This window comes from Poecilia reticulata, chromosome 2 (genome assembly GCF_904066995.2).
Source record: "Poecilia reticulata chromosome 2, P_reticulata-male-v2, whole genome shotgun sequence".
NCBI classification, from domain to species: domain Eukaryota; kingdom Metazoa; phylum Chordata; class Actinopteri; order Cyprinodontiformes; family Poeciliidae; genus Poecilia; species Poecilia reticulata.
Window position 1 is genome coordinate 34,125,016 of NC_088831.1, and position 13,082 is coordinate 34,138,097.

General features: G+C 38.3%; 1 protein-coding gene across 1 annotated transcript; it reads left to right on the forward strand.

The window, feature by feature from the left end:
• The first annotated feature begins 1,753 nt into the window (after positions 1 to 1,753).
• On the forward strand, positions 1,754 to 12,451 carry LOC103461635 (indian hedgehog B protein-like). The gene is made up of 4 exons (XM_008403902.3): positions 1,754 to 2,819; positions 4,761 to 4,918; positions 5,158 to 5,261; positions 10,377 to 12,451. Exons 1-4 carry the CDS (start codon positions 2,514 to 2,516, stop codon positions 11,111 to 11,113), a joined length of 1,305 nt encoding a protein of 434 aa, XP_008402124.1. The 5' UTR covers positions 1,754 to 2,513; the 3' UTR covers positions 11,114 to 12,451.
• The last annotated feature ends 631 nt before the right edge of the window (positions 12,452 to 13,082 follow it).

Sequence of the window (13,082 nt, forward strand, 5' to 3'; positions counted from 1 at the left end):
GGATGTTTACTGTTTGGGAATCCTTCTCTTTGCCCTTCTCTGTTCCGCCTAGATACACGAAAAAAGCAGCGGTGCAGTAAGAAATTCTTTATGGTGTTTACACCCACAAATAATAAAACACAAATTGTGGAAAACCCTCAGCTCTGCACAGTTCAATTCATTCAAAGGAGGCAGCCCTGAGAAACAGTGGTGAGACCACTGATTTTCTCCTGGCAAATATTTGAAGAGCTAATTTGGAGGGACTGAGTTTGCTGATGTGCATGTGTGTGCTGGTTTTCATGTGTGTCATGCACATGCAGCCAGAAAACTGGGAACTAAAATGTATGGCATCAAACACACGTAGTATCTTTAAAAATATTGTTTTCACATTTGACGTGCTACAACTACGACCACAAACTTAATCATATTTTTATCTGGATTGTATGAGTTAACAAAATAAAATAATCTGTGTTTGTAGAGACATAGAAAAAAGTGATTCATGGTTTTGGCTCACTGCTGAGCCAGTACTTTATGTACCTATTTTTAGTGGTAATTGTAGCTGGACGTCTTTGGGGATATGTATCTAAGAGTTTCACATATTTACTAATTGAATTCTCAATTCGATTTAGGTGTGTACTTTGACTTGATCATTCAAGGTTCATAAATATGCTGCACTGTAACTCTGACTATAGGTTTAGGGTCATTGCGAAACTGAAAGATTAGCATCTTTTGCGGCCTCTGACAGACAGGATTTTCCTGACTTTAGCTCAATCCATCTTTGCTTCAATTCTGAACAGCCTCCACATCCTTCCTGAAGAAAATCATACCCACAGCATAATGCTGACACTACCATGTTTCAACATGTTTCACTTTTTTCTCTCTCCATAGAAGTTACATCTGGTTTGAAGTTATGTTTGGCTATATTATCCTCCCAGAGGGAGGATCAGCTGAGATACTGCCAACAACTAAACGCTCTTCTTCTCCTGCTGTTAACTTTTTACTTTTCATTCAGGTAGAAGGTAATCCTACATTAGTTCTTCTGTTTCGTTTTTTTGTGTATCTGCTCTGTCTTAGTAAACCCCAAATCGATCAGTGCAGATGGCCACTTGAATTGAACCAGGTCGAAAGCTTTTTAAACTACATTGATATAATTATCTGAGCTTAATGTACTGTTGATAAATAGGGCCAATTGGAAAGTCTGTGTGGTTAATTTGAAATAACTTTTGTTGTAAACCTGTAGAGTACCTTTTGATATGAATTGGTGCTACATAAATAAGCTGAATTGAACTACACGTGTGTGGTGTGTTTAGGAAGATATGGAGTGTTGTTGGTTTTTTTCCCGCAATACTGGGTTTTGTTTGTAGGCCAGAAACAAACATCTGATCAGATGACAACAAAATGAAGACCAGTGTTCCTTGGTCTTCATTACGCTGCTTTTTCACCATTGATTTCTAACAAACCTCTGAGGTACAAACAATTGCATCTTTTGCAGCTTCTTTGGTAGGTTTGGTAGCATAATAGGTTTTATATTGATGCATGATTGGAAATGATTATGTGTTTTACCCTCATAAGCTGTTGCTGCTGTAAGTAAATCAACCAGACATTCAGTCACCCAATAAATCAGTGAGTCATTTAAGCAGAGTATTCTACTTCTCTACTGGTAAACAGTCAAACAACCAATCCCCCTCGATCACATGGGTTTGGAATCCAGTTGAGAGGAACTACCGGCAGCCTCTGCGAAATTGATTAGATTAATTGATTTTGTTGTTTAATGTCAAAAACCGTTCATCAACATGGAAGGTGGTCAAGGACAAAGACAGAGAAGGAACGGTGGGAAAGCCCTTAGGCTCTCCTGCCTTCCAGCAGATGAGGACCGGACTCTCCAGTGCGCCCTGTGCCCAGGAGGGGCGGGTTTGGGTGGCAGAGCGCAGGGACAGAGAGCGCAGAGGGAGAGAGGAGGAGAAGAAGGAGGGGAGGGCAGGACTGGCAGGGTGCGGTCTGAAGTGGCAACAGATCACTGTGGATCACCCAATTCCCTTCAATTCAACTGGAAAGCTGCAGCTTGTCGCATATGGAGAAGTCCAGAGCAAGGCATCGAGCAAAAAGAGCGCACAAGGGGCCGATGTTCTTCCAGATACCCTGGTGCACCAGAAAGAGGAGGGCTGAGAAACCACAACACTGCAACTTGGATGACAGCAGCCGCACTCTCTCTCTTTAACTCTCACACCCACCAAATCGACTTTGAACCTGTTTGTTTAAATACACGGACTTTACAGCCTGCACACTTACTGCTGATTCCGTCAGGCGGCTCAGCGCGGAGTTCCTCTAGTCTGTAGACGTACAAAAAAAAAAAGAAAACTTTTTTGGTATTCCAATGGTGCCTCATGGAGACCAGGGGATGACCTTATTTCATCCAATATTTTCAGACGCTGTGCTTTATTCTTCCCGGACAAATGGAAACTAAACCGGAGTGGCACTGAAGACATCTCTCTCTCTCTCCCCCCGGGAGAGTCCTCCCTCCTTCCCCCGGGGCGATGCGGATCTCCTTCCTCCTTCTCGCAGCCTCTCTGTGCGCCTCTGTCCTCCTCCTCGCACCTGCTTCGGAGGGCTGCGGGCCGGGGAGGGGATACGGCAAGAGGCGGCTCCCCAAGAAGCTCATCCCGCTCGCCTACAAGCAGTTCAGCCCAAACGTGGCCGAAAAGACCCTGGGAGCGAGCGGGCGACCCGAGGGGAAAATTACGCGCAACTCCGAGCGCTTCAAGGAGCTCACGCCGAACTACAATACAGACATAATCTTTAAAGATGAGGAGGACACGGGCGCAGACAGGCTTATGACTCAGGTAAAGCTGGGTGGGGGAGGCGGGATACGTAACGGGGTCTTATCTCGGCTGAAGTGCCATTTTCGAGATCATTTTGTTTATCAGGGAGATCAAATTACACGGAGCTGAAAGAACCAGATTAGCCACGCTGCTGCTTCCAATTGTCTGCTGAATGTTTGCTGTCAGTTGAATGTTTAAACCACAGTGATTGATTCCATTAACTCTTGGTTTCACCTCTGGATTCTGCTACCTGACATACTTAGCTGCCGAGGCTGCCTTCAAGTGTTGCCTTCACTGACCCCGATCTGGCTATAATTTTCCATTTGACCGAACATACGTGAATCATTGGGAAGTAGTCCTAACCCTTGATTCATTTGATGCTTTTGCATAAGAGACATCTATTTTTATCCCGGTTGCATCCTGCCAGCTTGAGCAGTGGTTATTTTACGCAATAACCTGTCATATTTGCAAATCATTAAAATGCATGTCCACTCCTTGACTTTCAGCCTGGTTTGTGTATTCGGATTGAATGGATCTCAAGCAAACACCGCAATCACAGTTGTGTGTACTTTGACCATTCACCTGACACAGTTGGAACATGCAGCAATTATTTGAAGTGCACATATTATTATACTCAGAGACTCAACGTTTTGGTTTCAGTGCATAACTTTGTTTTTTCTTTTTTTGTGCTCTTTATGCTTTTTTTAACTATTTAGAAAAAAATATCTATTGAACTGATATGAGTTGTTTTAAATTAAATTATACTTCTGGAGTCTTTTGGTCATTTTTTGGCATTGCTGAATAACCAAAAAGCCAAACTCATTGATCAAAATTTGGTCTCACAGAGTCAGCTTTTCGGATCATCTTTTTTATTCTTCTCATGAAGATCAACCTGGCTTTGTCTTTCTATAAACATATCTATTTCCTGAACAAAACCATAATACTTCAGCTAGATAAATGCACATGTAATTCTCACTCTTGTACTACTGCCAAAGTACTTTTTGATTTATTGTGCCTCTCTTCTAGATAAAGACAGTTATGGAGTCGTATTTACCACAAACTCTATTGTTTCTGTGATCGTTGTCTGTCTGCACTGTTTTCTTAATTCCCATCCAGCTCTGGCATAAGCCCCGTCCTGGGTCAGATCCTGAAAGACATTTCTACACAGTCACTTCTGTCCACTGTCTCCACGTGCTTGCTCATGATGAGGGATTGTTGTGCACTCAGTGACTCGGTGTGATCGGATGGGTTGTTGTTTTAACATAATTTAGAAATATTAATCCAACAGAACCAATGTTTTTCCTGTTAAATGGGAATCAGTCTTTTCTACTGTCACCTCATGTTTATAAGTGATTTATTTAAGTGAATTTTTTAATTTCCCTTTGGGATCACTAACATGTTTTTTTGACTCAATTGAATTTATGCAAAATGAGTGATTCGATTCAAAGGCTCCCTCAGATAAACTTTGGATTTAAAAATGTATACACTACTACACCATCACACTCGAGCACGAGTTCGGATATTTAAATAGCATCTATTGTTAAACATTTGCAAATACAAATTTAGAACCAAAACCAGAGGTACAAAAAGCTTCTCGACTGTTACCTCTTTAATTATATCTTAAAGTTGTTTTTTATTGTTTCTTCATTACTAAAGCTTTACACTTTACACTGATTTTAAATGTACATAAATGTACATAAAAAGCTTTGATTGATTGTGTTTGAGTGTTCTATGATCAAATACAAATGTATGTAATTGATTTTAAAATTATTTAGGTGTAGAATATTTTGGATGGGTTTGTTCATATATTCTTATAAAAAGAATTTCTTTGGCTAGTTTTTGTGAAGTACTTCGAGAGAGTATTTGTGGTGAATCGGTGCTACATAAATAAATCAAACAGAAGCTGAATCGTCCTCGATTGTTTTTCTCTAACTACTTTTGCTTTTCCTTTGTCTCGCCCAGCGTTGCAAAGACAAGCTGAACTCTTTGGCCATCTCTGTGATGAACATGTGGCCAGGTGTGAAGCTGAGAGTAACAGAGGGCTGGGATGAGGATGGTCATCACTCAATCGACTCGCTGCACTATGAGGGGCGTGCTGTCGACATCACCACCTCAGACAAGTAAGAGAAACAAACTCGATACACATTTTGAGTCTAAACTGTTCAACTAACATTTAAACTTTGAAATGATCAATGATTTGTTATTAAACCTATCAATAAGCTAACATGTGAAGCTTTCAAAAAGCAAACTATATGTACTTTTCTTCTAAAATCTAAGTGTGAAACTGAATATTTCTTGATTTTTGCAGATGTCTTTTTTTTGTTTTCGCTATTGTGATTCAGACCTTTTCCTCTGACAGGGACAAAAATAAGTATGCCATGTTGGCCCGCCTGGCTGTAGAGGCTGGATTTGACTGGGTCTACTATGAGTCTAAAGCCCACGTTCACTGTAGCGTGAAGTCAGGTAAGAACTACCTTTAACAAATCTGTGTATTTCAAAGTGTCTTTTTGTGTTTGCGGCCAGCTGTTGTTAGCACTAATGAGGCTGATGCGAGACACCTTGTGGGGTGACTCCCTACTTGCGCAGCCTCGCTTTGAGCACCTGTGTTATCACTTTGTGAAGGTGTTTGTGTGCAAAGCCTACTGGGAACCAATCAAAGCAGGGTGTGCACCTGTGATCTCTGCTTTTTGCAGTCTCATCTTATCGTCAGGGCTTATGATAAATTTATCAGTTTATCAGAATTTGGCACATATAATACCTGTCCGACATACCTATTTTTCCAGAATGTAGTGCACATATGAAAATACTGTGCCTATTAAAGTATTCATAGTCCTTGACATTCATAGTTTGCTGCAGTTCTACCACAAACTTAAACATCTTTTATTGGTAGTCTATGTGACAGGCCAACAAAAAATAGTAGACAAAGTGGGAAGAATACATGAGTTTCATTTATTGGTATACTTTGATACCTTTCAAAAAAATTGTGGGCTGACAGGTTGCATTTAGATACCAGTGAATTATAAAATAATAAGTAAAGACCACTGCTTAATCCGTCATCATCAAAAGAATCACAGAAAATATGTGGAAGAAGATGCCCTGGTTAGATGAGACCAAATTTGAACTTTTTGGCTTACTTCGAAGAAAACCATAAACACAACATGTCTGCTTAAAAACATGGTATTGGTAGTATCATGACATGGAGATGTTTTTTTAAAAGGGTGATGGCAGCTGATTGGAGTTGGTGACGTGGCTACAGCTAGGTTGAGGGCAATCCTAATTGAAAATCCTGAATGACTGGAGCAGAGGTTCACCTCACACTGATGACCTAAAGCTGATGGAATGGTTTAGATCTGGGTGGTGTCCACCGAGAGCTACTATACTGAAATCTTTTAGATGCACGCTCAAGTCAAATGAACGGCTCTTTGCCAGTCCTCTGCAGAGCCGAGTGACGTACTAATGAGGGAATTCAGCCATTTGATTTGTGTGTGTTGGAGAGTGGATGCGTGGATGATCTTGAGGACTGGACTTGGGGAAGCCCCTGGTTTAGATCAAACCATATTCATATGTTACAATGACAATGTAAAGCACCAGAGCTAAATTGATATATGAATACTTTTGAAAACTACTGTACGTCCTTCTAGTCTAAATTTGAATGTCTTGATTCCATTTCTGACAGACTGCTTCTGCCATGTGTTACTGTTACAGCTAAGTTGCATCTTCCACCACAGATTCTTTACCAGATTAGATTTTCCTAAAAACAATAAGTGACAACATTCCATGTAACTTTTGAAACATTTTTGAAACCCATATACCCACGTCTGGTACCACCAGTTATTTGATGCCAAACCGCACTCTAGCAGTCTGCCTAGGTTAGTAGGCTGTGAGATGATTAACTCTCTCTTTGTTTTTGCCGTTGCTTTGCCTCCAGTGAGTTTCTTTCAGATCTCTTATCTGAATCTTATCACAGGCCTCCTTTTTGTGCAGCCTTCGGGCTTACAGACCCACACACACCTTGAACAAATATTTGGCTGACTTGGGACTGCCTTAAGACAAGCCTCCCTCACAGACACACACACATACGTATACACACGTAACTATATGCACGTTTATACTGATTGATTTCTTATTTCTGTCGGATTTTGTCGGATGTTTTTTAACCTCACAGGAACCAAAAATAAGGATGTCACTTGGTTTAAATCTCTGCAGTCCAAACGGTATCTAGAACCACATTTGAGTCTGTGTGCTTTCCTGCCTCCGTGACCTCGGTCCGTGCTCTGACTGCGGTGATACAATCAGCTGGTTATCCATTAGCTCTTGCCGACTACACTTTCTTGCCACCTCATCTCACTGCATCTTAAAGGGAACATTAATCCAGGCAGAGTTAAGCATGATATATTGTGCAGACAATTGTGGGTGAAGAAATGCACCTCAAAGGCCAAACAAGTAATTTTATCTACCATTTAATGCATCTGAATGATATATGCAGCTGTTGTTTCTGTAATAAAAGACAAAACATTGTTCATTGTTTGACCTGATTTTTTTTATTTTTATTTTGTTTTGTTTTGTTTGTTTCTGGCCTAGTGAGTTAGGATTACCATAAGTTGCTTCTAATTTCCAAATACAAGACTAATGAAGAAATTACTGTTAAATTATTATCATTATATTTTTTATTAATTTCCTAATCCTTGGGTATAATTCCCAGACCCTTGAACGTGCCACACTTATCCATTCAAATATGCCGGTATGAACACTATGGGAATTTCCAGCCATCGTATCATCCATTAAGAGGGCAGGTTCTGTGTCTCACATATGAACATATTGTAATCCAAAATGTGTGAAACAATCAAAAATAAGCAAACAAAAAGAACTTGTGTTGATGCTGGAAAGACAATATCACTATCCACAGAGAAATCTGATAACATGGATTGAAATGTCTTTCGGTGAGAAGGGCGACGTAACTCCAAAAACGTGTCTCCCTTATTATTATTATTTGGCTAATTGAAATGAATGAGGGAACTCTAGCTGACTTAAAACAGAAATGGTTTATTCTGATTTAGTATCAGACAGTAGGGGGAAAAATCTAGATTTTTATACATTGCATACACCTTCAACTTTGATTTAAAAGCTTGTGTTTTATCTAAAGCTGAAGCAAGGTGAAACGTTAAACTTTAATCTTCTTAACCCAACCAGTCTCTCTGGATATATGTAGCAGAATAGTATTTGTTTTGTTGATCAGTTATAGATGATTAACAACATAAATTTTATCTCAAACATTGAATTTGGTTTCAGTTTATTTATATGTCACCAATTCAGAACAAATTTCATCTCAAGGAATTTTACTAAGAAATTAATTCAGTCCATTCATACAGACAAATTCAAAATCATGTTTGTTCACATTTATCAAACAATCCAGCCTAGTCACGTTAAACATTTAAATGATAAAAAAAAAAAGAAAAAAATAAAACTTCTGTCTAACGAAACCCAGCCGGTGGCATCAAATCACTGCCTTGCAGTGACAAATCCCCGTAAATAAGCAAGTGACAGAGAGCAGTGAGTTGAACTGAGTCTCTTACTTTTCTGCAGTCCGTCATGGCTCAATGGATGGTTGAAAAGAATTTGTAATCTTCACTGTGAATTTTTAATTATTGCACTAAAATAAAGATTTATGTTAAGTTTTATTTTAAAATCTATTGAAAGAATAAACATGCAAAATCTATTTGAGAAAAACAATTTTCATTTATCAATGTATGCCGTAAAAAGCCAATAACAAAAAACAACCCTTATTAACTAATACACAAAAGCAACTAAATAAACAGGACAACTACTTTTGACTGAGAGTTAGAATGAAGCAACAGCTGCTTTTCATCAGCGGATTGACACCCTTAATAATCATAATAGTGCCAATAATAAAAAGTAAAGAAGACAAAAGTGTAAGAAGCAAAGAATAAAATGAATACAATCTCATATCAAAGACGACATAGAAAGGAGTACAAACTTAATTAATTCTACCCCATCTCCAAATTAAACATAATTAACAATAAAGCAATGTATTTAATTCAGTTCAGTTTATTTATATGACACCAAACCACAACATGTCATCTCAGGGATTTTACAAAATAAGTCATTACAATTCAATCATACATATATTCCAATTGATCCTATCAAATAATTTACTCCTTTATTCAAATTAGCTTAAAAGTACTTTCTTATCCAGAACCTTTTTGGCTTCATATTAATAGAGATATACTTCTCTATACTTTGTTATCCACTTTATATGTGATTCCCAACTAATTTGTCTACAATTAGCCATTTCTATTGCAAATATATTTTAGTCGTCTCATTATTCATAGCACAGTATAAGAAATTATTATAGTGCCATCTGCAGATAAAGCTGGTTTAAGAACATATACTTTGCAAAGATCATGAAAAGCAAACAATTTTGGGCCCAACACTGACCCCTGGGGGACCCCACAAGGAATGTTCAAACATATGAGACAAAATTCATTCTTCTTAACAAAATGTTTTTTGATCATCAAATACCTCCTTACCCATTATAATGCTGCTCACCTGATTACGTACTACTTAAGTTTCATCAGTAAAATGTCAAAAGCCATTTTTACGTAATTGAATATTTCAATTTTAAATGGTTTATTATCTATTGAATCTATTAGTGCAGAAGATCTATTTTCTCTAAATACATATTGAGCTTCAGTGAGTACCGTAAGAACGTCCAGTCTGTTATCAAAGTGTTTCTAGAATTTTTGAAATTTGTAAGAGTAATGGTTAATTATTTGTGAAGAGGCGTTTCTTCCCAGACATATCAATATATGTCTGGGAAGCTGTTTTGTTTTTCTGAGAGCAGCACCCATTAAACATGATAAATTGCGAAAGTAGGTCAGCATTTTAGAAATCCCAGCGATTACTCTCTTTACAATTGTCTTGTGAATATCATCACATTCTTAAAACATTTAAAGAGACTTGAATTAGCTCCAGGTACAGTCTAAAAAGATTTTTTATTTTATTTTTTTTTGCATATCCAAGATAAGTAAGGGTGAGAGCAACACTCATAAAATATGTCAACTCATAAGCAACCAGTGGAAAATGTGTTTCTGAAATGTGTTCTGGTCATGCACTTGACTTTCAGTTATAATGGGAGAGCCCAAAGGCAGACAGAGAGCAAATAGTTTGAACCTGAGTCATACTGCGATACAAATGTTAACAACCCCTCAGTGATTGAACTGAGATAATGTTGCTCTTGAGTCCATGTCAAAGTCTCACCTGCTTTATGGATCACTAAGTGACCTGGAATAAAGAGCAGGTGTAGTGAATCTAGCTAGTTGTACTAGAAAACTTCACCATGTGAAGAAAACTTCACCAGGGGAAGTTTTCTAGTAGTAGAAAATCAAGCTAGGAAGCATCAGTACTTTATTTCAACCACATTAGTTCCCCTTCTTTATGTTTTCTTTTTTTTATGTTTTGTACATCAAACTAAACCATTCAATAAAGAGCGCAACATAATAGATTTAAATAAAATAAATAGATGAATGTTTTTTTCTTCTTCTTCTTTCACTCCCTCAGAGCACTCAGTGGCAGCCAAAACCGGAGGATGTTTCCCTGGTGACGCTCAGGTCACCATTGAAGGTGGGCGCATCAAACAGATGCGTGACCTCCTCCCTGGCGACCGTGTCCTTGCGTCCTCCTCAACAGATGTCCACGCTCCGCTCCTCTACAGCCCTGTTGTGTCTTTTCTGGACCGCCAGCCCAATGCCACCAGGACCTTCTATGTTATCGGGACGGATGGGGGACGTAACATCACCCTCACGGCCGCTCACCTGATCTTTGTCACAGAATGTCCCAGCAGACTGACTGGGTCGGGGCAGGAAGAAACATCTCAGGACACAAAGCTTTTTGGTTCCATTTGGCAGAGGAGGGGACATGAGGCAGGTATGAGGACAGTTTTTGCCAGCGAAGTCCAGCCTGGACAGTGTGTCTTTACATCTTCTGGCAGATCAAAGTCACATCCAAGACTCTCAGTTGTGACGTTTGTTGAGGAGCAGACAAGCACTGGGCTATATGCCCCGCTCACCCAGCATGGGTCAGTAGTGGTGAACAGCGTGTTAGCATCTTGCTACGCCGCCGTGGACAGTCACTATTTGTCCCACTGGGTCTTGGCTCCTTTGAGACTTATTTACAGAATAACAGGACACTCTGAAGTGCAGAACGATGGGCTGCACTGGTACCCCTGGATTCTGCAAAGGCTGGGGAAAGTGCTGCTGGGCACTGAACACTTCCACCCTTGGGCCTTTGACCAGTGACATAAACTTAAGGAGGACAATAAATATCAGACCGATGGCATATTTTATTCGCTTGCATGCAGGGGTACAATAAGGAAAAGCACAACTGTTTTTAGAAGAAGACTGATCAAAAGTGTAAATATATTTTGTACGTACTCCAAGTGCCTGTATTTGCTGTACTTCTATAAATCTCTTATGTATGTCTTTGTGTAAGACATTAAGGAGGGAATAATTTCAATTGCATTAACAACTGGAGCTCTTATTTAGCTAAAACAAGTATTGTCTCTAAATTGTTCAATTCCTTCTGAAAACCCTCACTGTTTGTGTATAAACATGATCCCCATTTTGGGACACTGAAAGAAGAAGGTCGACGCAAAAAACATTTGAAGAATATTAAGGGGGAGAGTGAGAAAAGAGAAAAGTTTATAAAGCTGACAAGCTTTTGTATGTAAATAGATATTTATACACTTACAACTATGTAGGAATAATGTAAAGGTTTACTTCCAGAATTATCTCCTTCATCGCTCTTTGTAAAATCTAAGCCTTGTTATTTCAGGATTTTTTTTTTAAGTCCACTCAGTGTGATGTAGAGCAGTAATACACAAACTGCTAAACATCTATAGAAGGCTTAAATAAAGCCACTAAATAGCAGGGAATAAAAGTGCGTATAAAGCCACGACTTTTTCTCTACAGATAGTCGTACGGTGAACTTGCTCACCTTAGTTGTTTTCAAGTCTTCCATCAGCTTTAAAACTACTTGATCCTTCTCTTATTCACATGTTTATCCACGATGTTTATGTTTTTTTTTTTTTATCAGGCGTATTTCATGAAGAGATAATTGTTTGATTATTGTCTTAGTGTGTCACTTTTCAGGTCAGTAATATGACTCAGGCTTTTTTCAACTACTGTATTATCATCTATGCATCTCGTTAAATATCAGTAATTATCACAATTAGTACATAGAAAAGAGTTTCTAATTTAACAATGCTAATATCGGATTATGTTTGTACTTCATCTCTTTTGAAACACCCACATTGGAGCAGTACTTTTTTTTTTTTAATCAATGACAATATTAATTTTATGGAAGGCTGTATAGAAATGTAGAAATATCTAATATATATTTCAGATTGCCTGAACTGTTTCTGGTGTTGACTTTAAAACGCTTAATGAAAAGACACAATGCAATTATCTTGTAACTCCAAGGCATTTTTCGCAGGAATATTGTCAAATATGTATATTAAAGCTATTGGATAAACTATTTAAAGATCTATTTTTTAGAAAAATGTTGTTTGTATTATTATTTTTGGCAACTTTGTATATAAATTTTGTATTTGACACATAAAAGTTTTAAAGAACGAATTGTGTCCTGTCTTGTTTATTTATTTTCTCCTTTTTGGAATGTAATAAATTCACAATCATGTCTGATTACTGGGAAAATATTTTTTTTTTGTTTGTTTTGTTTTTTGCCTTTTGCCTTTTACATTTTACGGTCCAAGTGAGAAAAGCGTACACATTATACTTGCTCAAACGACATCCAACGACTGACTATCTGTTGGTAAAAGGACTTATTGTTACCAGCACAATGGAGACAATGCATGAATGACTGTGGTTAAAAGGTGGTCTGCTTGTTGGTTTCAGTACCAAGGACAGCAGCACCATGTGAAGTTCCACTTTGCTGCTGTGGATGATAGGGGCTTGTTTTGTTTTTCTTCTAGGATGAAGAGTTACTATTTGAAAACAGCACACTCTGCTGGAACTCCACATATTTGCTATAAAATGCAGCTACTTGGAAAATAATTTAAACCACTTGGACTGTTTCCTTTTTGATGTACTACCAAATTTAATAAAGGATAACTGTTATTCTTTCTTGTTGCAATTTGAAAATTGAAAATCTTAAAAGTGTCACATGCATCTTTTTACCCTAATGCCCCTAAGTGAAGTTTTGTGCATTCATTTGATTTCAGAGTTCACCTTAGCTTTACGATGGGCT